This window comes from Oncorhynchus keta, chromosome 11 (assembly GCF_023373465.1).
Source record: "Oncorhynchus keta strain PuntledgeMale-10-30-2019 chromosome 11, Oket_V2, whole genome shotgun sequence".
NCBI lineage: Eukaryota > Metazoa > Chordata > Actinopteri > Salmoniformes > Salmonidae > Oncorhynchus > Oncorhynchus keta.
The window spans coordinates 37,973,655-37,998,000 of record NC_068431.1 but is presented as its reverse complement, the minus strand read 5'-3'; the positions used below and the strand labels follow the sequence as shown (position 1 = coordinate 37,998,000).

The 24,346-nt window shown below is 42.9% G+C and overlaps 1 protein-coding gene across 1 annotated transcript; it reads left to right on the top strand.

Annotated features, from left to right (window-relative positions):
• The first annotated feature begins 9 nt into the window (after positions 1–9).
• On the top strand, positions 10–24,121 carry LOC118390197 (cohesin subunit SA-2-like). Its single transcript, XM_035780522.2, has 34 exons — positions 10–248; positions 2,265–2,391; positions 5,500–5,578; positions 5,711–5,866; positions 5,971–6,067; positions 6,199–6,275; positions 6,391–6,595; positions 6,818–6,969; positions 7,429–7,502; positions 8,041–8,164; positions 9,715–9,813; positions 9,914–9,993; positions 10,118–10,225; positions 10,369–10,477; positions 10,570–10,687; positions 10,774–10,877; positions 11,061–11,153; positions 11,306–11,395; positions 11,535–11,738; positions 11,958–12,028; positions 12,143–12,230; positions 12,319–12,399; positions 12,536–12,628; positions 15,630–15,804; positions 18,140–18,279; positions 18,366–18,467; positions 18,575–18,723; positions 18,910–19,038; positions 19,733–19,941; positions 20,671–20,896; positions 21,770–21,880; positions 21,999–22,125; positions 22,222–22,299; positions 22,522–24,121. The coding sequence occupies exons 2-34, from the start codon at positions 2,348–2,350 to the stop codon at positions 22,543–22,545; spliced, it is 3,816 nt and encodes a 1,271-aa protein (XP_035636415.1). The 5' UTR covers positions 10–248; positions 2,265–2,347; the 3' UTR covers positions 22,546–24,121.
• The last annotated feature ends 225 nt before the right edge of the window (positions 24,122–24,346 follow it).

Genomic DNA, 24,346 nt, shown 5'->3' with positions numbered 1-24,346 from the left:
ACAGGTGGTGCGACATCAGCAACAGGAATCCATCGACAACAAACTGAGCCATGCTAGTTACGTTAGCTAGCAGTAAAAAAAAAAAAGAGTAGCCATAGGTCAGGAATCAGACCGAACAACAAGAAAAAAAATCAGAGTGTGATGAATAGCCAAGTATATATTCAATAATTAATAAAAGTTCGAGCGAGACAACTTCAGAAACATCTGGACTATTTTGAGGATTGATTACAGTGTTTGATTCAAACGAGGTAAGTTGTAAAATGGCGGATACGATTCTGGCAGTTTGTCGTTTTATCCAGCGAGCTAACGGTAGCTAGCTGTGTTGCTATTAATGTTGAATACACTAGCACGTTATTATGTAGGACAACTCATGTTAGCTAGCTACAATAAGGAACTTGGATTTGGAGTAGCGGTTACATCGCAAATTAGCTGTGTCGTGTTAACTCAGCTTTCATCAAACCATATAGACGTTTCACTTGACTATGACAAGGATAAATACATTTGCTGTGAAGTTAACTATTAATGTTAGTACGCTAACAGTAGTAACAACACGGTAACGTTTGCTAACCTAGCTAGGTTATGTTGCTCTTCTACGATTGTGTGCAGCGACTTTGCCTGATTTTGAGTCGGAATCGTTACCTAATCGTCTTGCTCACCAAAAACCCATCATGAGTGTTTGTTTATCTAACGTCAACCATTACCTAGTTAGATAGCCAGCTAGATAATAATGATAGTTAGCCAGCTAACGTTAGCTAGCTGCTGGCAAAGATGGAGGACGTCGAACATTGTTTACACGGAAGCTAGCTAGGTAGCTTGTTGTTGGGAGTAGCTAGGTAGATATTGGAAATCTGGCTAGCTAGTATGACAAATGTTCGTACTTGTTGGGTAGTTTCTTTTAACTATTAACTTAGTTACATTTACTGTTACCATTGCAGTTCTGACAACCTCGGAATGCTAGACTACGTTAGCTTGTGTTCGCCGACATCAACCAATGAACAAAGATGGAGTATTTTAAGAACGTCTATTGCTGGCCTTACATGGAGCAGGCCTCAAAATGGAGGCAAAGCCGAAGTATCTAACTAGTTAGTTCGTTCATTCTTCTCATTTGCAAAGAAATTTGCTAACGCGGCTTAGCGAATGGCCTTAATCTTGAAGCATCGTTAGCTTTAAAACCTGGTTAGCAAGCTACTTAGCAAAGCAACGAACTAGGCTGGCTGGCTAGCTACATCAGGGTTCCCCAAAGGGCGGGCCGAGTTGGGCCAGCTGGCGATTTTATTTGGCCCCTCAACTTTCTGTAAAATCGCCAGCAAATCATCTTACATCTGTTCCCAAGTTTTCCCACACAAACACAGAGGCACATGTATTGTATTCCAATGTAATCAAGGTTTGAAATTCAAATTATTTAGTCAAATATTATATCTGTTTGCGCTTCTTGCAGTGTTATTTACCTTTATTTAACTAGGAAAGCCAGTTTAGAACAAATTCTTATTTTCAATGACAGCCTAGGTACAGTTGGTTAACAGCCTTGTTCAGGTGCAGAATGACAGATTTTTACCTTGTCAGCTCTGGGATTCGATCTTGCAACCTTTCTGGTTACAAGTATAACGCTCTAACCACTAGGCTACCTGCTGCCCCAGTATACATATTACTTATAATTATGTTTCAGCGCTCTGATCAAGATACAAAAATCAACCTGCGGATGAGTTTAATTGGGGACCCCTCCTCTAGTAGCAACTATCTTAGTTATCTTAGCTAACTTTCTTATAATTGCAGCTGGCTTGCAAGTTGGTGCCCACATTTCCATTCGTCACATGCTTCGTAAACAACAGGTGTAGGCTAACAGTGAAATGCTTACGAGCCCTTTCCAACAATGCAGAGAGAAAAATAATAATAATACCCAATGAGGAACGCTAACTTGGCTATATACACAGGGTACCATTACCGAGTCCATGTGCAGCGGTACACGGTAATTTAGATAGGGGTAAAGTGACTATGCAACAGGATATAATAAGCAGCAGTGTATGTGATGAGTCAAAAATAATTGGTCTACATGGTCGAACATAAGCAGTCTAATGATGCTTTTACGCCTATGTTTAAGTTACTGCATTTGTCCATTTGAAAGTTTGAAACCTGTCCATGAAGGAAAATCTGTTCAGAGGAGGGCAGTGTGTTCCACTCAAAGTATGTAATCTGAAGGGCTCTTCTATGAAACACAATAGATTTCTCAATTGAACTAACCCCTCATTTCTTTTCATATATTCTAGGTTGTATTACCCTACATTTTGGTGTATCCTGAGAAGGGGAGAAGTCCATACTTACTAGAGTGGGCCCAGAAAATGTTAAAGAAATGATAGCAGCACAGGAGTTGCACACAGAGTTTCAGTTTCCTCAGTAAGTATAACTTAGATGTGAAAAGTGTCACCACTTTAAAAAATGTAAACGGTGAAGATGCAGTGGACATAATCAGCATTGTATTGCATAGATAGACCTTCAAACTAGTTCAGTGTGTATAATGATAATATATTTATTTTATATAGCGCTTTTCATACAGAATCTCAGTTGCTTGAAAAAATCAAATATATAAAATATATACTGAACAAAAATATAAATGCAACATGTAAAGTGTTGGTCCCATGTTCGCAACATGTAATAATATCAACAAATTTACTGAGTTACAGTTCATAAAAGGAAATCAGTAAATTGAAATAAATTAATTAGACCCTTATCTATGGATTTCACATGACTGGCCAGTGGCACAGCAATGGGTGGGCCTAGAAAGTTATAGACCCACCCACTTGGGAGCCAGGCCCTGAAACTGGGGAGCCAGGCCCAGCAAATCAGAAATAGTTTTACCCACAAAAGGGCTTTATTACAGACAGAAAACTCCTCCATCTGCTGTCCGGATGGCTGGTCTCAGACGATCCCGCAGGTGAAGAAGCCAGCTGTGGAGGTCCTGGGCTGTCGTGGTTACACGTGGTCTGCAGATGTATAGCTGGTTGGATGTACTGCCAAATTCTGTAAAACAATGTTGGAGGCGGTTTATGGTAGTGAAATTAACATTAAATTCTCTGGCAACAGCTTTGGTGAGCGTTCCTGCAAATGAAATGTTATTTATCACATCCACCGAATACAACCTTACCGTGAAATACTTAACCGACATTGCAGTTCAAGAAATAAGTTAAGAAAATATTTACTAAATAAACTAGAGTAAAAAAATATATAATAAAATAAAATCTAAAAGTAACACAATAAAATGATATAACAATAACAAGGCTATATACAGGGATAGGGAAAGGGGGATACCTAGTTGGTTGTACAACGGAATGCCTTCAACTGAAATGTGTCTTCCGCATTTAACCCAACCCCTCTGAATCAGAGGTCAGGGTCCTGCCTTAATTGACATCCACGTCTTCGGCGCCCGGGGAACAGTAGGTTAACTGCCTTGCTCAGGGGCAGAACAACATATTTTTACCTTGTCAGCTCGGGGATTCGATCCAGGAACCTTTCGGTCACTGACCCAACACTCTAACCACTAGGCTACCTGCGGGTACCAAGTCAATGTGCGAGGTTACAGGTTGGTTGAGGTCATTTGTAAAGTGACTATGCATAGATGGAAAACAGTGAATAGTGTCAATATAAATAGCCATTTGATTAATTATTCAGCTGTCTTATGGCTTGGGGGGGTAGAAGCTGTTAAGGAGCCTTTTGGTCCTAGACTTGGCACTCCCGTACATCTTGCCGTGCGGTAGCAGAGAGAACAGTCTATGACTTGGGTGACTGGAATCTTTGACCATTTTTTGGGCCTTCCTCTGGCACTGCCTAGTAATATTGGTCCTGGATGTCAGGAAGCTTGGCCCCTTGTGATGTACACTACCCTCTCTAGCGCCGGTCAAATGCAGAACAGTTGCCAACCAGGCAGTAATGCAACCGGTCAGGATGCTCTCGATAGTGCAGCTGTATAACTTTTTGAGGATCTAGGGACCCATGCCACAGCTTTACAGTCTCCTGAGGGGGAATAGGTGTTGTCATGCCCTCTTCACAACTGTCTTCGTGTGTTGGTACCATGATAGTTTGTTGGTGATGTGGACACCAAGGAACTTGAAGCTCTCGATCTGCTCCACTTCAGCCCCATTGATGTTAATGGGGATCTGTTTGGCCCTGCCTCTTCTATAGTCCACGATGAACTCCTTTGTCTTGCTCACATTGAGGGAGAGGTTGTTGTCCTGGCACCACACTGCCAGGTCTCTGACCTCCTCCCTATAGGCTGTCTCATCATTGTCGATGATCAGGCCTGCCACTGTTGAGTCATCAGCAAACTTAATGATGGTGTTGGAGTTGTGCTTGGCCATGAAGTCGTGGGTGTACAGGAGGGGACTGAGCATGCACCCCCATGGGGCCCCAATGTTGAGGATCATCATGGCGGATGTGTTGTTACCTACCCTTACCACCTGGGGTGGCCTGTCAGGAAGTCCAGGATCCAGTTGCAGAGGGAGGTGTTTAGTCCCAGGGTCCTTTGCTTAGTGATGAGCTTTGTGGGTACTATGGTGTTGAGTGCTGAGTTGTATTCAATGAACAGCATTCTCACAGAGTTCCTTTTCTACAGGTGGGGAAGGGCGATTTAGATTGTCATCTGTGGATCTGTTGGGGGCGGTATGCGGACTGGACTGGGTCTTGAGTTTCCGGCATGGTGGTGTTGATGTGAGCCATGGCCAGCCTTTCAAAGCACTTCATGGCTACCGACGTGAGTGCTACGGGGCGATAATCATTTAGGCAGGTTACCTTCGCTTTATTGGGCACAGGGACTATGGTGGTCTGTTTGAAACATGTAGGTATTACAGACCCGGTCAGGGGGAGGTTGAAAAAGTCAGTGGAGACACTTTCCAGTTGGTCCACGCATGCTTTGAGTACACGTCCTGATAATCCGTCTGGCCCCACAGCTTTTTGAATGTTGACCTGTTTATTAAAGGTCTTGCACACATCGGCTACGGAGAGTGTGATCACACGGTCGTTCGGAACAGTTGGTGCTCTCATGCATGCTTCAGTGTTGCTTGCCTCGAAGCTGGTATAAAAGACATTTAGCTCGTCTGGTAGGCTGCAGTCCGCATGCCAATTTCACGCTCCCTCAAAACTTGAAACATCTGTGGTGTGTTATTTGGTGTGACAACACAAGGTACCCCTGTGTAATGATCATGCTGTTTAATCAGATTCTTGATGTGTCACACCTGTCAGGTGGATGGATTATCTTGACAAAGGAGAAATGCTCACTAACAGGGATGTAAACACATTTGTGCATAACATTTGAGAGAAATAAGCTTTTTGTGCACGTGGAAATTTCTGGGGTCATTTGTTTCAGCTCATGAAACACTTTACATGTTGCGTTTATATTTTTGTTCAGTGTACAATGTTTACACAGCTGTCTGCCAAGGCTTCCTTACAGTGCCATGGCAACCACGGAACTCAATGAAAGCTTGCTAAGACCTCATTTTGGTTTCTGAACAGGGAGGCTGATACACAGTTGTCCTCTGACACAGACCTTGAGGACCCTGATGTCAAAAATGCAAAGCTTGGGAAAGGAAAGGTGAGAATTGCATCTAAAATCCTCTATCAACACAAGAAAGCCATAATAAGTTGGCTATGGCCACGTACTGTTATTCATTTGTGCACACACAATGTACACTGACACTTTACATGGTATCCTTGTCTGTTCTAGGTGGGGAAGAAGGGGAAGAAAGCCCCTGGAGAGAAGGGAAAGGGTGGGGCAGCGAAGGGTGCTGGCCTTGGCCGGGTGAATGGTCACCACCAGGAGAATGGGATGGAGAACATGACCCTGTTCGAGGTGGTGAAAATGGGGAAGAGTGCCACGCAGGTTGGTACAAACTTTTTTTATTAGACAATGTAATTCTCAAAGCATGTTGGAGATTATAGTATTTTCATATTAAAGTGATGGTGAATGGGTGTCTTTTCTTTTAGTCTGTCGTTGATGACTGGATTGAGTCTTACAAGAACGATCGAGACATTGCACTCCTGGACTTGATCAACTTCTTCATCCAGTGCTCCGGCTGTAAAGGTAGGCACCCAGGGTGGATTGAATAGAATACTAAACCCTGAGAAAGTAGTTTCTAAATCATTTTGCATCCATTACTTGTGATTATTGAGCGAGTTAAGATTTTATGGTTATTCTGTTTTATTTTTCTCCAGGTGCTGTCAGTGCAGAGATGTTCAGGCACATGCAAAACTCTGAAATAATCAGGAAGATGACTGAGGAGTTTGACGAGGTACTGTCTGATGGTACACTTACTGTACGTCGTTATTTATGCCTCTGTCTATAGGGTCAATCTACACGTTATTCTCTATTTTTCTCTCTCTCTCTCTCTCTGTGTGATCATATAGGACAGCGGGGACTACCCGTTAACCATGGCAGGGCCACTGTGGAAGAAGTTCAAGTCGAGCTTCTGTGAGTTTATCGGGGTGCTGGTGCGGCAGTGTCAGTACAGCATCATCTATGATGAGTACATGATGGACACGGTTATCTCGCTGCTCACGGGCCTGTCTGACTCACAGGTCCGAGCCTTCAGACACACCAGCACCCTGGCAGGTCAGTACTAACACAACATAGACACTGGGCAGTTGAGAGAGGGCTGCAGTTTAAGCACTGTTAAACTACTAGCTTGACGTATGTAATGCTATATTTTATGGCGGATATGTTGTGTGTCTATATGTAGGCCTGTTCAATATACCTTGACTTGATGGCCAGTCTGCATTAATAGTGCCTTATTAATTAGTAGATGTCACTCAAGTCAGTTGTTGTCTCTACCAGCCATGAAGTTGATGACCGCCTTGGTGAACGTGGCTCTGAACCTGAGCATCAACATGGACAACACTCAGAGGCAGTACGAGGCAGAGAGGAACAAGGTCATGGCCAAGAGGGCCAATGATAGGCTGGAGCTCCTTTTACAGAAGCGTAAAGAGGTGAGTAGGTTCCTCCCAGCTCAGGCTGGGTTTCTGTACAGCACTTTGAGATATCAGCTGATGTACGAAGGGCTATATAAATAAATTTGATTTGATTTGATCTTATGGTGCCTGAGCTGTTACCTGGTCCTAACAATTCTAACCTGACCATTTAAATATGTATATTTCAAAGGGAAACGGCGCATCGCTCGCTCACCAATTAAAGCATATTATTTTATTTTAACATCTAAAAGCTTGACGTTTTTGGCCTTCATTAATTGCCTTCATCCGAACCAGTTTCTGATGAAGGCCATTGATGAAGTCCTGAACGTCAGACTTGTAATAGTGAGCGAGCGATGCGCCTTTTCAATTCTGATTTTTATTTTGTTGCTCCTCGACTCGCGTTGGTTGTGCACCCTCCTCTTCTTTCCATTTAGAAATCTTAAAGGCATTTTTTATTTGAAATGTCTCTATTTTCAGCTTCAAGAAAATCAAGACGAAATTGAAAACATGATGAATGCGATTTTCAAAGGAGTGTTTGTTCACAGATATCGGTATGTATTGTAATTTGTCATCTTTCCACATGCAGAACAATGAATCCAATTAGAACTGTCATGGATTATGCGTTATATTTACAATCATGTATTGTTTTAGGGCGGAAATTATGAATGTTTTTTATGTAGTTAGTTTTTTAAATTAAAGTTAGGGGGTCTAAAACGAGAACTGTGGGTGCATTCACTAGATGTCAGAGAGTTAGATCTCTCAATGTGGAAATCAACTTCTGTGGCATGGAAGGCATACAGCAGGTGAGATGTGCAGACTGGTCTTTCACTGAGCTGTTCCAAGACTCTGTGGCGCCCTCTTGTGCTAAACAGGCAGCAACGGTTGCTAAGGCAGAACAGCTCATCATGGCACAGCATGTGCCACTGATATCTGATCTAAGTAGGCTTTTAAAACTGCCTCTGGCTGTACCACTTAAGCTTTTCTAATGAATCCTCTTTTACTGCCCTGCCATAAGGTATCAAATAATTGAATTGACCAGTGAGCATGATGGGTCTGTGAATAAGTCTGGACATTTCTTCTGTTTATCAGTGATGCCATAGCTGAAATCCGTGCAATTTGCATTGAGGAGATTGGGGTATGGATGAAGATGTACAGCGATGCTTTTCTCAATGACAGTTATCTGAAGTATGTCGGATGGACCATGCATGACAAGGTGAGCCATGCAATATGTCAAATCGCATTTGTGGGAGTGGTAAAGCGTTGCCAGTACAGTCTCTCGTATTCAAGTAAGATGTACTGTGTATTTCAGTAGTAAATCAAATAAAATGTTATTTGTCACATACACATGGTTAGCAGATGTTAATGCGAGTGTAGTGAAATGCTTGTGCTTCTAGTTCCGACAATGCAGTAATAACCAACGAGTAATCTAGCTAACAATTCCAAAACGACTAGCTTATACACATACGTGTAAGGGGATAAAGAATATGTACATAAAGATATATGAATGAGTGATGGTACAGAGCGGCATAGGCAAGATACAGTAGATGGTATTGAGTGCAGTATATACATATGAGATGAGTATGTAAACAAAGTGGCTAGTGATACATGTATTACATAAAGATGCAGTAGATGATATAGAGTACAGTATATATGTATACATATGAGATAAATAATGTAGGGTATGTAAACATATTAAGTAGCATTGTTTAAAGTGGCTAGTGATATATTTTAGTAGGTTTATTATCAGGGTTGAAATGCTACAGCAGAGGTTCCCAAACCTTTTCACTTGGGGCCCTCCTTCCAGCATTGGGGAACATCCCGCGCCCCTCTCTAAACACACGCCATGTCTATTTCTATGGGCACAAGCACTGTTCATGACACAAACTGTTCACCCCCTTCTTGTTGGTGGAGAGAATTTTGCAGATTTAAAATCTTATTTCCTGCAATTCTACACTTTTTTTTTTTTATGGGGAGCAAAGAAAATGTTGCAGTTTGAAAGCTAATTGTTTTGCAAATGTATATATTTTGCCATGTCTAATGTATATTTGTGATATTTGAGTGACTAAACATTTACAGTAACAAAAACATTAGCTGACATGGGCTAGTTATACATGGCTCTCTAAGGTGTTAGGTTCTAAATGAACCTATTAAAACTCACGGACGATTAGTAAAGCTTAAACCAAGTTTTTTCACCCGTTGTGTCATCATACAGCTGCATAAGACAAAATACATATTCACACACAAACTGATATTTAACCCTTTCTCCTATGCTGAGTCTTCTACACATCTGAACAGCCAATGCATCTATGTTGCTAGACAGAACCTTAGTGATATCTGTTCTTCCTCACTTCATCTGACCTGACTTCGGCCCCAAATTGCTCACTCCTCCCCAACTCACGGCTGTCATGTTGACTTGCACCAGACTGAGTCTCTTCTCCTCCCATATGATCCCGGATGGTTAACAATTACATTTTCAGACAGAATATAAATGTTACACATTGCCTTCTCTCCCTCAGTGACATGAAGTATATTTCATATTTTCAGAAGCCAACAGAGGTATGTAATGACTAACATGACAAGAGGAACTGATGATGCACTACCTCATTTCGAAATTGCACCTTGTGCATTCTACTATTACAACTTTCAAGAGTCAGTTTAAAGCCGCACTGAGTTCCCGCGCCCCCCCACAGTTTGGGAACCACTGAGCTACAGCATTGAGATTTGAACGTTGTGGTTACAACATTGTCTTCCCTGTGACTGCAGCAAGGTGAAGTGCGTCTCAAGTGTCTGACTGCGCTCCAGGGCCTGTACTATAACCGGGAGCTCAACACTCGACTGGAGCTTTTCACCAGCCGCTTCAAGGTAGGTCAGGCACTCAACCATCTCACCACTGACTGGGAAATCCTGTACATAACATACCACATCGTGGTTGGCCAGATGTTGACTTTCCTGTCATTGACAGGACCGCATTGTGTCGATGACTCTGGATAAGGAGTATGATGTTGCAGTGCAAGCCATAAAACTTCTGACTCTTGTCTTGCAGTAAGTATTCTGCAAAACATGTTAATATTGCAAATGTATTAGTGTTCAGTACTCCGTGACCCCTGACCCTCCGCTGACCCCGTTGAGACCTTACAGCCCTGTCTCTGTTGTTGTCACATTGCAGTAGCAGTGATGAGGTCCTGACAGCAGAGGACTGTGAGAGTGTCTACCATCTGGTCTACTCTGCTCATCGACCTGTGGCTGTGGCTGCAGGAGAGTTCCTCTATAAGAAGTAGGTCTCACACCGGCTGTCGGAAGCTGAATTGTGATTAAAGTCCTATTTGGTTTGGAAATGCCTCCATGCTGAGAAATTGAAGTTAGTTTGAGAGTTATCCAGCAGCATTTAGCCTGACCTCAATGTTGTCCTGTTCTTAGGCTTTTCAGCCATCGAGGTCCAGAGGAGGAAGGGATGCCCAGGAGGGGCAGGCAGAGCGTCAATGGGAACCTCATCAAGACCACCGTCTTCTTCTTCCTGGAGAGTGAGGTGTGTTCAGGCTCCATGTAGAGTCTCTGTCTGTTTGAAGTGACCTACATGGGGCACATGTTTCGGTTGTGAAAATCTCTGAACGTTTGCAGCTCCATGAGCACGGGGCCTACCTGGTGGACAGTCTCTGGGAGTGTGCAGGGGAGCTGCTAAAAGACTGGGAGAGCATGATCAGCCTGCTGCTGGATGAGCCCATGCCAGGGGAGGAGGGTAAGGAGGAGCACCAAGCACTTGCACACAAACACACACTGTTGTTCACACTGTCATATCTCATCAACATGTTTGTCCCTGTCCAGCCCTGACTGACCACCAGGAGACTGCTCTGATAGAGATCATGCTGTGTGCCATCCGCCAGGCCTGTGAGTGCCACCCTCCAGTGGGCAGAGGCACAGGGAAGAGGGTGAGTGCTGCTTGGCATATACCAATGTAAGCCCCTCAGTGGTCAACTCCAGTACTAGTGAGCTCTCAAGGCTCTATTCTCAGAAGCCATCTGTGAACATTCACTCCGATGACTGAGGTTATATGAAAACCTTTCATATAACATGATTGTGATGTAATTTGGCTATTCTGAAAATGATCCTAGGTCTTGACAGCGAAGGAGAAGAAAGCCCAGCTGGATGACCGGACGAGAATCACTGAGATTTTCGCTGTGGCGTTGCCTCTGTTGTTGGCTAAGGTCAGTTTTCAAGTCATCTAAACGACTGTCACTTGACAGTTACACACAGCTGCTATATAGAACTCATCCCCTGGGACTGCCAGATAGATGACCTCTTACTCAACCCTCAGTATCTTGTAGCTCCCCTCACCCTCTCCATCTTTTCCTCACAGTACTCTGTTGATGCTGAGAAGGTGACCAACTTACTGCAGCTGCCGCAGTTCTTTGACCTGGAAATCTACACCACTGGTCGATTGGAAAAGGTGTGTGAATTGTCTGACATTTCTGGACCTCAACTAATCCTACCATACCTTAGATTGTTAACGATAAGTTATTCACACTGTCATTGCGGCCGAATGTAGTTTGAGACCTCGCATCCCTTTGCCCTCTGTTTGTGTGCAGCACTTGGAGTCTTTGCTGCGTCAGATCAGGGAGGTGGTGGAGAAGCACACAGAGACTGATGTGCTGGAGGCGTGCTCCATGACCTACCACGCTCTCTGCAACGAGGAGTTCACCATCTTCAACAGGGTGGACATTGCCAGGTCCCAGCTACTGGACGAGCTGGTGGACAAGTTCAACAGACTCCTTGAGGACTTCCTACAAGAGGTGGGCTCACATGGCTTCGTGGTTCAGGGCCTGTTTGAGATCAGATTTACAACTGTTTGTCAGATTTAATGATATTTAAAGACTACAGGACACTGAACCTTCTGAGTATTTCTTGTAGGGTTTTGTAATTGTAATTTTGTAAGGTAGTACTTGTGTTCTATTGAGACTGGAATTGTACATTTGAGTGGGATTTCACTAGACAGTTATCTGTTGTTTCAGGGTGAGGAACCAGATGAGGATGATGCCTACCAGGTCCTGTCCACACTGAAGAGGATCACTGCGTTTCACAAGTAAGGCCCCGATCAAGATTTAACGACTACTGTGTAATCCAAACATTTGCCAGTGAACGGTAGATAAATCAGAAGTCCTTATCTGACTAGATTGTGTTTCTCTCTCCTCTGCAGTGCACATGACCTCTCTAAATGGGACCTGTTCACCAGCAACTATAAGCTATTAAACACAGGACTTCAGAATGGTGATATGCCTGAGCAGGTACCTAAAGCATAACCCTGTTATCCCTTTGAACTCACCTAATCTCAATTCTTTACTATCACTTACCCTGTAATACTCTCTTTCCCAGATTGTCATTCATGCGATGCAGTGCACACACTATGTCATCCTGTGGCACCTAGCCAAGGTTTCCGGGGGCAGCTCCACAAAGGTAAATACACTGTTATCAGTGACTAATGACTATCCGCTTTCTACAAATGCTAGTGACAATTATGCCTGGATAATGAATGTGGTTTACTGCTTAAATAGTGAGCACTGAATACTGAGAATATCTGTTGTGTTTCCAGGCGGACATGGTGACCCTGAGGAAGCAGATGAGGGGTTTCTGTCTGATGTGCCAGAGCTACCTCACCAGTGTCAACACCACCGTCAAAGAGCAGGTGGGTTGTCCTACATCATGTCGGATCGCTTGGACTTAGACACATTTTCCCATAAGGTGTGTGTTCATCATTCAGTGAGTGCTAAAAAGTTGCTGTGCTGGCTGATTACTGTAATGCCTCGATCACACCGACAGCGTCATTGCGTAAAACGGTACGTAGCATCATCTGGATATGTGTGCAACAAAAGTTCAACATTCACCTTCACCTGCTACCATTTCTGTCAAGCCGTCTACACATACAGTCTGATGCATGTGTTGAATAAATCCAACGTATGCACCACACAGAACGCACTGCAACTGCCTCTGCAACGCATTGCTGGAAGGCACACGCAGCGTTCCACTGCAGTACCAAACACAATGACGCTGTCGGTGTGATCGAGGCATAAAGCACTTAGTGTTTTCCCTTAAGTACATGGAGTAGCCAGCCAAATAGAAAAAGTAGCCAGCCAGGGAGTTCTGGGCTGGGGGGTGCAGGGGGTACATGCCCACCTGGAATTGTATTTTTCAGAACTATCTCTACCTTCTAATGCCTTGATTCCATCTGAAATACACAGCTGAATTATTGAATACTTTAATGACTTTACCTCCCAGATTGGTAAAAATGTGTTGTGGTATTGAGTAGAAAGACATGACTGAAAATGAATGAGTTGAGTTGGTTCGTTGTTTTGGATATCACCTAGGCCTTTATGATCAGGACTATTTCCTTAGTAAGATAACCTTTTTTAACATTAAACCTGTCTTCTCTTGATGAAAGTCATATTTACAGTTTTTCTGCAAGATATGAATTGCCACAATGATGTTTGTTATTCAAATTATGTATTTTATTGGCTCTGCTGCTGTGGACACTTAGGGTAAGGAAACCAACGTGTCATTTTGTAATTTGACAGTTTGGCCTGTCAGGCAATCACTGGGGGTGGGATTGTCAGGGGAGGGGGCAGGATATTTGTGAGTCACTGAGTTGGTAGGGTTTCAGACCTGTCAATCAATCACCATGGGTGGGACTTTGAGGGAAACCGGTAGATTAGTAATCTAGTCAGAAACTAGTTTAGATTACTATTTCAATTTATTTTTTTGTGGCAAAAACCTAAGAAAAAAAGTTTGCTCTGTCATGAGAAACAATATAGAATTGTGGGAAAATGGTTTTAAATGCAAATATTGTCAGGGGTTGGACCCCTGCCAGATTGTGCATTCTCACAAATACACAAATCAGGCGCCAATGAATAAACCTACAGGTATGATTGTAGAATGAAGCAGGTGTTAAATATGGGCTTTGCTACACAGAAAGCAGCAGTTGATTAGGCTACTCCATTGTCGACACTAATCAAATCAATAGGCCTGTATTAATATATTTCATAATACCATACCATGTGTCATAAAATATGCTGTTATAGCTTTCAATCTGTTTTCTTGTATAATTTGGACCAGAATGAGGCTCTCTCTCCACTACTATTGTTCCTGCAGTGAGGAGTCAACATCTTTGTCTAATTCTTTCCAAATTTATCTGCAGATAATCGCCAAAAGTGTTAGTCGTCTACCAGTATGGAAGTTAGGGAACCAAATGAATGGCTCTCTAACTGATGCGATTCGGTCTGGTGATCGACTAGGCATTCCTAGTCGCTCACCAGACATTTCTATAGAAAAGTCAATGACAAAAGCTTGCGTTCCTTTATTATAATTTTCTTTTTTTGACTTTGTGCTTAATTCAGAAGGTGCACTTGATTCAGAAACCCTCTGTGCCGGTTAGGCATAAGGTTTCCATTCTGAACCATTTAATTTGTCTGAAGGGACAAACTCTGCCTACCCGGAAGACCATCAAGTCTGCCTACTGCGCTGGCCAATCGGATAGCTCAAATCACTGTGCCAAGCATGTACAGTTTATTTCAATTCATGCTCAGCTGTGTCTCGCAAGTGATACAACAGCTGATCTATTTTGTTTTCAAAGCTCGAGTTTTTAAATATAATATGGTCTGAGAAGAACAATATTGGCATGCCAAGCATATAGCCAATAAGCCTACTGCACAAAGATCATTCCTGCAGACTGTTTTTACTAACGTTGCATTGGTTTACATTTTTTATGTTTTTATTTTATCTGAGCGGTAGATCTCTGCTTGCTTTTTGACTGCGAAAGTGATCTTGACTCAAAGGAAGGTTACCGCTGACCTGACATCTGTTCAAACAATAGCCATTTCTTCGGGAACAACCCATCACTAGACTACACTGACGAGTCATTTTAGCGGGTCACTGGCAAGTCTCAACATGGGCTTTGAATTTTTGGAAAAAACATACAAGATCTTTGGTTTACTCCTAATGTGACATATCACTACGTTGTATGATTTAAGCAAAAGGATATAGGAGATTGACTTTATTCAGTCAGTTTGACACCTTTAATAATAAACTAGTCAACACTTGTTCTTTCTGTCGTCAATCAAACCACAGTAATAGCCGATGCGCCCCGACTCTGGCTGTGTAGGCCTCTGAAACACGCAAAAGAAAATAAATGATTCCGCCACAAAACAATAAGTGGATTTCAACTCATCATTACATCTTACGGGACGTGTCAGTTCACTCACAGGAAACGATGAAGCAGCATCATCCTCTGAAATGAAATTTGACTGCAGCCAACCACAGCGTACATAAATAACATGGGTATCGAGAGGCAGGACAGACGGCAGACTGACAAACCAGCAGTTTCCCTGTCATCGCCCACTTTATTACTGACAGGTGTCTGTTCTATCAATAGATCACTCGAAGATGTATATCGTTCATTTTATTGGGAGAAGGGTATACAGACTTTTCTGATTAGCGAATTGAAATGTTTTAATGGAAGCAAATAAAGCCTAGTTAATTTATCAAGTGGAAAAAGTAGGCAGCTTACAACAAGTCTGTTATCGGCTATTTAGCCGATGGCCAGCGCTTATGGACAACACTGAGCCCTGTGTGGCAACTGTTAATGTGAAAAGGCTTTGTAACTAAATGTGATTGATTGATTGACTGTGTTCCAGGCCTTCACCATCCTGTGTGACGCCCTGATGATCTTCAGCCACCAGATTGTGTCGTCGAGCCGGGAGCAGCTGGAGGCTCTGATCTACACGCCAGACTCCTCCCTGCAGGCTGAGCTGCTCAACTTCATCCTGGACCACGTCTTCATCGACCAGGACGACGACAACAACAGCACAGGTCAGACACAGTCCCCTTTCAGACAGTCACCATACAGGTCAGACACAGTCCCCTGGCAGACAGTCACCATATAGGCCAGACAGCCCCCACCGTCACACAGCCCCTTGGCAGACAGTGACCATACAGGGCAGACATATCCCACCCTCAGACAGTCACCATACAGGCCAGACAGTGCCCACCCTCAGACAGTCACCATACAGGGCAGACATATCCCACCCTCAGACAGTCACCGTATAGGCCAAACAGCCCACCCTCAGACAGTCACCATACAGGCCAGACATATCCCACCCTCAGACAGTCACCATACAGGCCAGACATATCCCACCCTCAGACAGTCACCATACAGGCCAGACATATCCCACCCTCAGACAGTCACCATACAGGCCAGACATATCCCACCCTCAGACAGTCACCGTATAGGCCAAACAGCCCACCCTCAGACAGTCACCGTATAGGCCAGACATATCCCACCCTCAGACAGTCACTGTATAGGCCAAACAGCCCACCCTCAGACAGTCACCATACAGGCCAGACATATCCCACCCTCAGACAGTCACCATACAGGCCAAACAGCCCACCCTCAGACAGTCACCATACAGGCCAAACAGCCCACCCTCAGACAGTCACCATACAGGCCAGACATATCCCACCCTCAAGACAGTCACCGTATAGGCCAAACAGCCCACCCTCAGACAGTCACCATACAGGCCAAACAGCCCACCCTCAGACAGTCACCATACAGGCCAAACAGCCCACCCTCAGACAGTCACCATACAGGCCAGACATATCCCACCCTCAGACAGTCACCATACAGGCCAAACAGCCCACCCTCAGACAGTCACCATACAGGCCAGACATATCCCACCCTCAAAACAGTCACCATATAGGACAAACAGCCCACCCTCAGACAGTCACCATACAGGCCAGACATATCCCACCCTCAGACAGTCACCGTATAGGCCAAACAGCCCACCCTCAGACAGTCCCTGCAGGCTGAGCTGCTCAACTTCATCCTGGACCACGTCTTCATCGACCAGGACGACGACAACAACAGCACAGGTCAGACACAGTCCCCTTTCAGACAGTCACCATACAGGTCAGACACAGTCCCCTGGCAGACAGTCACCATATAGGCCAGACAGCCCCCACCGTCACACAGCCCCTTGGCAGACAGTGACCATACAGGGCAGACATATCCCACCCTCAGACAGTCACCATACAGGCCAGACAGTGCCCACCCTCAGACAGTCACCATACAGGGCAGACATATCCCACCCTCAGACAGTCACCGTATAGGCCAAACAGCCCACCCTCAGACAGTCACCATACAGGCCAGACATATCCCACCCTCAGACAGTCACCATACAGGCCAGACATATCCCACCCTCAGACAGTCACCATACAGGCCAGACATATCCCACCCTCAGACAGTCACCATACAGGCCAGACATATCCCACCCTCAGACAGTCACCGTATAGGCCAAACAGCCCACCCTCAGACAGTCACCGTATAGGCCAGACATATCCCACCCTCAGACAGTCACTGTATAGGCCAAACAGCCCACCCTCAGACAGTCACCATACAGGCCAGACATATCCCACCCTCAGACAGTCACCATACAGGCCAAACAGCCCACCCTCAGACAGTCACCATACAGGCCAAACAGCCCACCCTCAGACAGTCACCATACAGGCCAGACATATCCCACCCTCAGACAGTCACCATACAGGCCAAACAGCCCACCCTCAGACAGTCACCATACAGGCCAGACATATCCCACCCTCAAAACAGTCACCATATAGGACAAACAGCCCACCCTCAGACAGTCACCATACAGGCCAGACATATCCCACCCTCAGACAGTCACCGTATAGGCCAAACAGCCCACCCTCAGACAGTCACCATACAGGCCAGACATATCCCACCCTCAGACAGTCACCGTACAGGCCAAACAGCCCACCCTCAGACAGTCACCATACAGGCCAGACATATCCCACCCTCAGACAGTCACCATACAGGCCAAACAGCCCACCCTCAGGCAGCACAAGTCAGACATCAACTCAGCCCACCTGGCAGCTAGTCACAACACAAGGAGACAGCTGAGAAGGGCTTTTAATGTGAACACACGTCTTAAATATGTAGTAGAACACCAGAGCTCTTTCTGAGTTGAAGCGAACACCTTATATGGAGACCTGAATGATGACATTTTGCAAGGGGTTAGTTATCGCAGTTGTAAATGAGAACTTGTTCTCAACTGGCCTACCTGGTTAAATAAAGGTGAAATAAAAAAATAATTAAAAAAATGTGTGATTTTGGTTTTCTTAATTTTATCAGATGGGCAGCATGATGATGAAGCCAGTAAAATCGAGGCTTTACACAAGAGGCGGAACCTGCTGGCAGCGTACTGCAAACTGATAATTTACAATGTAGTGGAGATGAACACTGGAGCTGATATCTTCAAGCAGTACATGAGGGTATGTCTGGCCTCCTACAATATTTATCCCTTAACAAAACCATTCATGTGCTATTCCCAATCGATTACATGTGTTTTTCTCTCTAGTACTACAACGACTATGGAGATATCATCAAGGAAACGATGAGTAAAACAAGACAAATTGACAAGATCCAGTGTGCCAAGACCCTCATTCTGAGTTTGCAGCAGGTAAGAGCCTTGGAGACATTAACGTTCATTTAAAGTATTGTCTTCATTTTATACATTGTGAGTGTTTGGATGATCAATTTTAAAGTTGCAACACTTTTCTCTTTCAGCTTTTCAATGAGATGTTATCTGACCTCGGCTGCAACTTTGACCGCTCATCGTCGTCCTTCTGCGGCATTAAAGAACTGGCCCGACGTTTCTCGTTGACCTTTGGCCTGGATCAGCTGAAGACCAGAGAGGCTATCGCCATGTTACACAAGTAAGCCTGCAGAAAATGTAAAAGTCATCCTCTGAGTAGAAATCAATAGGCCCAAAGGTTTAACAGTTCTGTAGGCATGCTTTAATTTGAGGCTTCTCAACATCCCAGAACTATTAAAGTATTTACAGCTCAATACTTCAATCAATTCCTTCCTAAACATGTTGTCTTGTGCTACACTTGCTGCAGGGATGGAATCGAGTTTGCCTTCAAGGAGCCCAGTCCCCAGGGAGAGGGAAACCCTCCTCTCAACCTAGCCTTCCTGGACATTCTCAGCGAGTTCTCCTCTAAACTGCTGCGTCAGGACAAGAAGACTGTGTAAGTCAGAGGAAACTGTTCTACTTATTTTTCTGTGCAGTCAGTGACTGTCTTATCCGAAGCCAGACAGACCACAGCTATACTAGATCAGGCATAGTCATTGCGCAGCTCACGAGCCACATGTGTCTCTCTGCGACTTAATTGGCGGCTTGTGGCAATAATGTAAAAACATTTAGTTGTTTTTTCCTCATTCAGCTGAATGTGCTGCTTAGTTCATGGAACCATGGTTACATGAATTACCTTATTAGCAACTGGGACAAATGGAGCTGTAAAATCAGTTTCTAGGGCATATTGAAATAACTTTCCAATACTTTTATGATGATCACTCCAAAGAATACTTCATTCAGACTGAAATTTGCCATTACCCGTTTTGACATATCTTCTACTATAACTTTTATTGAGATAATAGCGATAAGGTCAGAATCTAAACATTCACCAATTGTCCTAAAATAGAGAATTAGATAATCAAATAGCTTGATGGTCCATGTTAATAGTATCTTAAATATCATGTATAAATCTATTTAATATCAAGTATGAATCCATTTGACTTTGGAACCTCCCAACCCCCATCCTCCGATGGGTATGGGAGCTTGCACCGTGATTTTGTTTTACAAGAGTGGCTCCCTCTGAGATATTGGTGACTACCACTGCAATAGATGATGGATGTTGAGTTGTGGTCCTCTGTCCCCTGCAGTCACCTCTACCTGGAGCGGTTTATGACCTTCCAGATGGCCTTGCAGCGAGAGGACTGCTGGCTGCCCCTCATCTCCTACAGGAACTCCCTGCAGGCCGGAGGGGACGACGACACCATGTCCGTCATCAGCGGCTACAGCAGCCGAGGTTCCAGCATCAGGAGCAAGAAGGCTAAGCCAGCCAGCACCGGGAAGAGGAAACTGCCTGAAGGTGAGGGTACGACACAGAGCCACAGCACAGGCAACATACTATGACACACAGGCATTTAAACCTGAAAGCTCAATGTTTAGTGATATGAAATACACAACAACTTGTGTTCCTGAATCTGGCACCTGCAGCACAATGTCAGATCATTGATCAGGGACAAACAGATGCTAAAAGCCTGTCCAAGCAATACAATAAATCTAGCCAAATGATCAATTAGATTTTCACTTGGGAATAACTTGTTGAATGGAAATGAGATATTTATGAATTGAGGTGAGTGTTTGCTAGACGTTATGAGATGTTGGCATTATAAAAAGCCAGTCCGTTAAGATGGGGATCATCAACTAGATTCAGCCGCGGGGCAATTATTATTTTTTTTCATTCTGAGCGGATGGTCAGGGGCAGGAACATAATTACAAATAATTTTTTGGCAGCAAATTGACCGCAAGAAGCCCAAACAGATCTACATTTGTATACAATCACGTTTCTCTCTATTATGAATGGGATTACTTGGGAACAGATATCTTAAATTAAGATCACTTGGAGCTGATTTCCTAGTGTTTTTAGTCTGTCCAACAACAAAAATATATATTTTGCTCAGAAAACTTGGGGTGGCCAAATAAAACCACCCACGAGCCAAATATGTCTCTAAGATGTCTCGATCTGAGCATTGAGTAGTCCGCCCACTGTATAACAACCTCATTAAACCCTATGAAACCCTTGCTATTGCAACAGAGGAGAGTAGCAGCTGCAGCACAGACGCTGTGTGGATGAACCGGGAGCAGAATGTGCAAACGCCAGTGATGATGCCCTCGCCGCATCTCAGCTCCACTGTGCTGAGGGACCCCAAGAAAATGAGGCCGGAGGAGAGTTACATGGGCGTCTACAGCATAACATCCGAGCAGCAGCAACAACCGCTGCCCCCCCAGCAGCAGCACCATCAGACCCCCATGGACTACAAGTACGGAACACCTTTCTATGGCTCAACACCTTTTGATTCTCATGAGTATCTTTGGCTATTCATTGTAGGGTGTCCACTCTGTCCAGAGTGGGTGAAATGCGCTTTGATGATTACATTTCTTTTCTTATGTTAGTTATAAAATACGTTTTACCAAGACATATGATTGTTCATGTTCATTAGCGTTATATACAAAAACTCTGATTTTATAACCTAATACATCTGATAATAAGCACTGAGCTCTGTTGACATAGCAGTGCAGGTTTCTCATAACAAATTTTGAGGATTTAACTTTTTGTGGTCGTCGTCTTCAATGTTGTTTCCGAAGGGTCACAAAAAGCTAAATTAGCATGACACGAGCTGAATTAAATGTAAAAGGCTTTGTAAATAAATGGCTAGGTATAGGCTCAGTGCTCCGTTGACATTTCAGAGACGCTTGTTTTTGTGAGAAATCTTCTAAAATTAACAGGAATTTTTATTAATATGAAAATCGTATTCTAAAATATGAAAATACTACATGTCACATCTGAATATCGATATCCATTTTACCTCTATATTGTTTTATGTCCTGCGGATTCGAGAAGAAAGATGAGGAGTTCAACGGGAAAGTGAGCCTGTCAGGTAGCCAGTAGCCTTCATTTTTGCATAGAATCCAACCTATTTTTTACGCGATGCAATTTTCCATATTTTTTTTTCTTGCTAGCTTTTTTCCCCAAAAGATGCATTTTTGATTGGACACCCTAGCCATTGTAATGTTACTTATCTACGTATGCGATGTTATCACAATTAATGATATATTCAATGAAACCGCTGAAGTTCACCTCTTGTTTGAATAAGTATGACTGTCTGTATTAATGCTTCGGTCTCTGTTTTCAGTACCCAGGTGACCTGGATGCTAGCCCAGAGACAGCAGGCAGAGGCCCGGCAGCAGCAGGAGCGAGCCAGCATGCAGTATGCCAAGATGAGAAGCCACATGCAGCATGCAATGTAAAACGGCATTTCTCTTCCAGACCACAGTGGTGTTTCAACCCCAGTGTAGTACATAGTCATTTGCTGCCATGTGTAATGTATTTAGTTATTCGTGGCCATGTCTTTGACCCTCTAGCCGCCGCAGTTCAGGACTCATGGAGGACGATGAGGAGCCAATAGTAGAAGATGTAATGATGTCATCAGAGGACCGTTTGGAAGATCTCAACGAGGGCATGGATTTCGACACTATGGATATTGATCTGGTAAAATACACTCAATTATGTTTATTTTCTCACTACTAGTGCATTTATGAATATTACTGCTTTGGTGTTTCTTCTTACTCTGCTGTTATTGTTTAGCCACCATCGAAAAATCGTAGAGAGAGATCGGAGCTGAAGCCTGACTACTTTGACCCTTCTTCCATCATGGATGATTCGGTGGGTATTGGTTTGTTATTGAGAGTAAAATGATATCTACATTGTCAAAGATAATGTACAACAAACCATATGATTTACAATAATAGTGGCCATGTTGATACCTAGTTAGTGTCTTTGGGATACATATGCTCATGGAAACGCTATATTCATATTCTTCAATTCACTTTTCCATAATATACAGCAAGTAATTTAAAAACTAAAATGGATTTTCCTTCCTTTTAGGTCCTCAATGTTTCAATGTTCTAAGCTGATCTGCATGAAGAGGACACTGTTGTCACCGAAAACCTTTTTGATGACAAGAAGTATTCTCTGTAGAGAACTGCTTTAAGATAAGCTCATGGGACTATTTGCTTGTGAGGCAGCAATGGATGCCCTTTCGACATCATGTTTGAATTTCACCTTTACTTTTGTCAAGGTTTTTGTGTCATGTAAATACGTAGTGTCTGACATACTTTTAAAAGATAAAATCTGGCATGGCATGTAGCCATATATTAAAACATATACAGTAAGAGAAAATGTGAAATGTCTTCATATTGTTGGAAGGCCTTACCGCAAATATTGTTGGAACTCCTTACTGCAAATATGAAATACCAGTCATGGTGTTTTTTTAAAGGTTAATCTGTTCTGCTTTTATAACATATAGAATACTTTGATTTATAGATATTTTGTAATGACAATCAGATGTAAATCAGTACTTTATAATCATGTTATTACTCATAGAGAGTACAGAAATGACCTTTGTAATGGAATTTCTGGTGGGTGACAACAGATGTGGCCTGCAGTTTATTTCTTTTTTTCCAGTGTTATAGATGAGACCTCTTGATGAACTGATAATGCCCAAATGCCATTTGACCAATTGACAGGCTTAGTTTGAATTCTGATTTGCTTTTAAAGGTTTGATGATTTGAATGCTGTGTGACTTTTTGAAGAGTGGTACAAACGTATACTGTGCAGAGGGGTTGTATAAAAGAGCGGTCGAAATGTTCTCTGTTGTCTGTAGAGAGAAAGCTTGTTATAGAATGTTTCTAAAACACAACATTTAAGAGTTTGGATTAGCTATCATGGTATCATAATATATTATTATATATAAGTAAATATATAATTACATATTATACAGTTATAAAAATGTGTAATATATTGTGAATCGGTGCTCATTTTATATTAGTTCAGTTTTTGTTAATTTGAAATCCAATTTAGGAAAAGGTTCAATAGAATGTAAACTGGTTTAAATTAACCTAACTAATGTGCAGTTATGTATAAGAATTTACCTTTGTATTTGTATGGTTTTGTTTTCTCTTTTCTAAGGATTCTTGTTTGAATAACTTTTCTTTACCTCTATGTACATTAGGTTGGTTTGTGGTTCCCAACAAGCTTTTTTGGAGGAATACAATTGTAATCATGAATATTGTAAATTATAGTTTTATAAACAGCTTAAAACACAGCCTCCTTTTTAAAAGCAAAAATGTCACATCAAAATCTAAATACGAAACTACAAACCAGAGTTTCATATTTTTCATTATTTAGATTGTAGCAAGGTTAGACAGTAAATAAATAAATAATTGAAATGCATAATTTCACTTAAATTTGATGTATGCGTCATACTGTCATTTTGATATTTTCCTTTCTGTTGTCCTTGCATTGAACTGCTGAAAGTGTGCATACGTCTGTATGTGTATGTATACACACATAGATATATATATTCAAATGTATATACATATGTGTTTTTTATTCTATTTACAAAGTGTCCACTGTACCATTTATGGTTTGTATTTATGTCTGGAGACAGTAACTTTTTGAACAAAATAAACCCCCTGCAATTGTGTGATGATTTGAGTGTTATCAGTTTTTAGTAGGTCTATAGAGCTCACCAGCTGGTATTCCCAAAACCCAGAAATGAGTTAACTCTAGTTTGTTCAGCCTTCCCTATGGGAAAAAATAACAGGGTTTTGGAATATACACAGGAAATAAAGTCTGAGGTTAACACAGGTTTAGGAGATCTTATCCGTTTTGTTTTATAAGATAATAGCATTCAACATCCACTTTAATT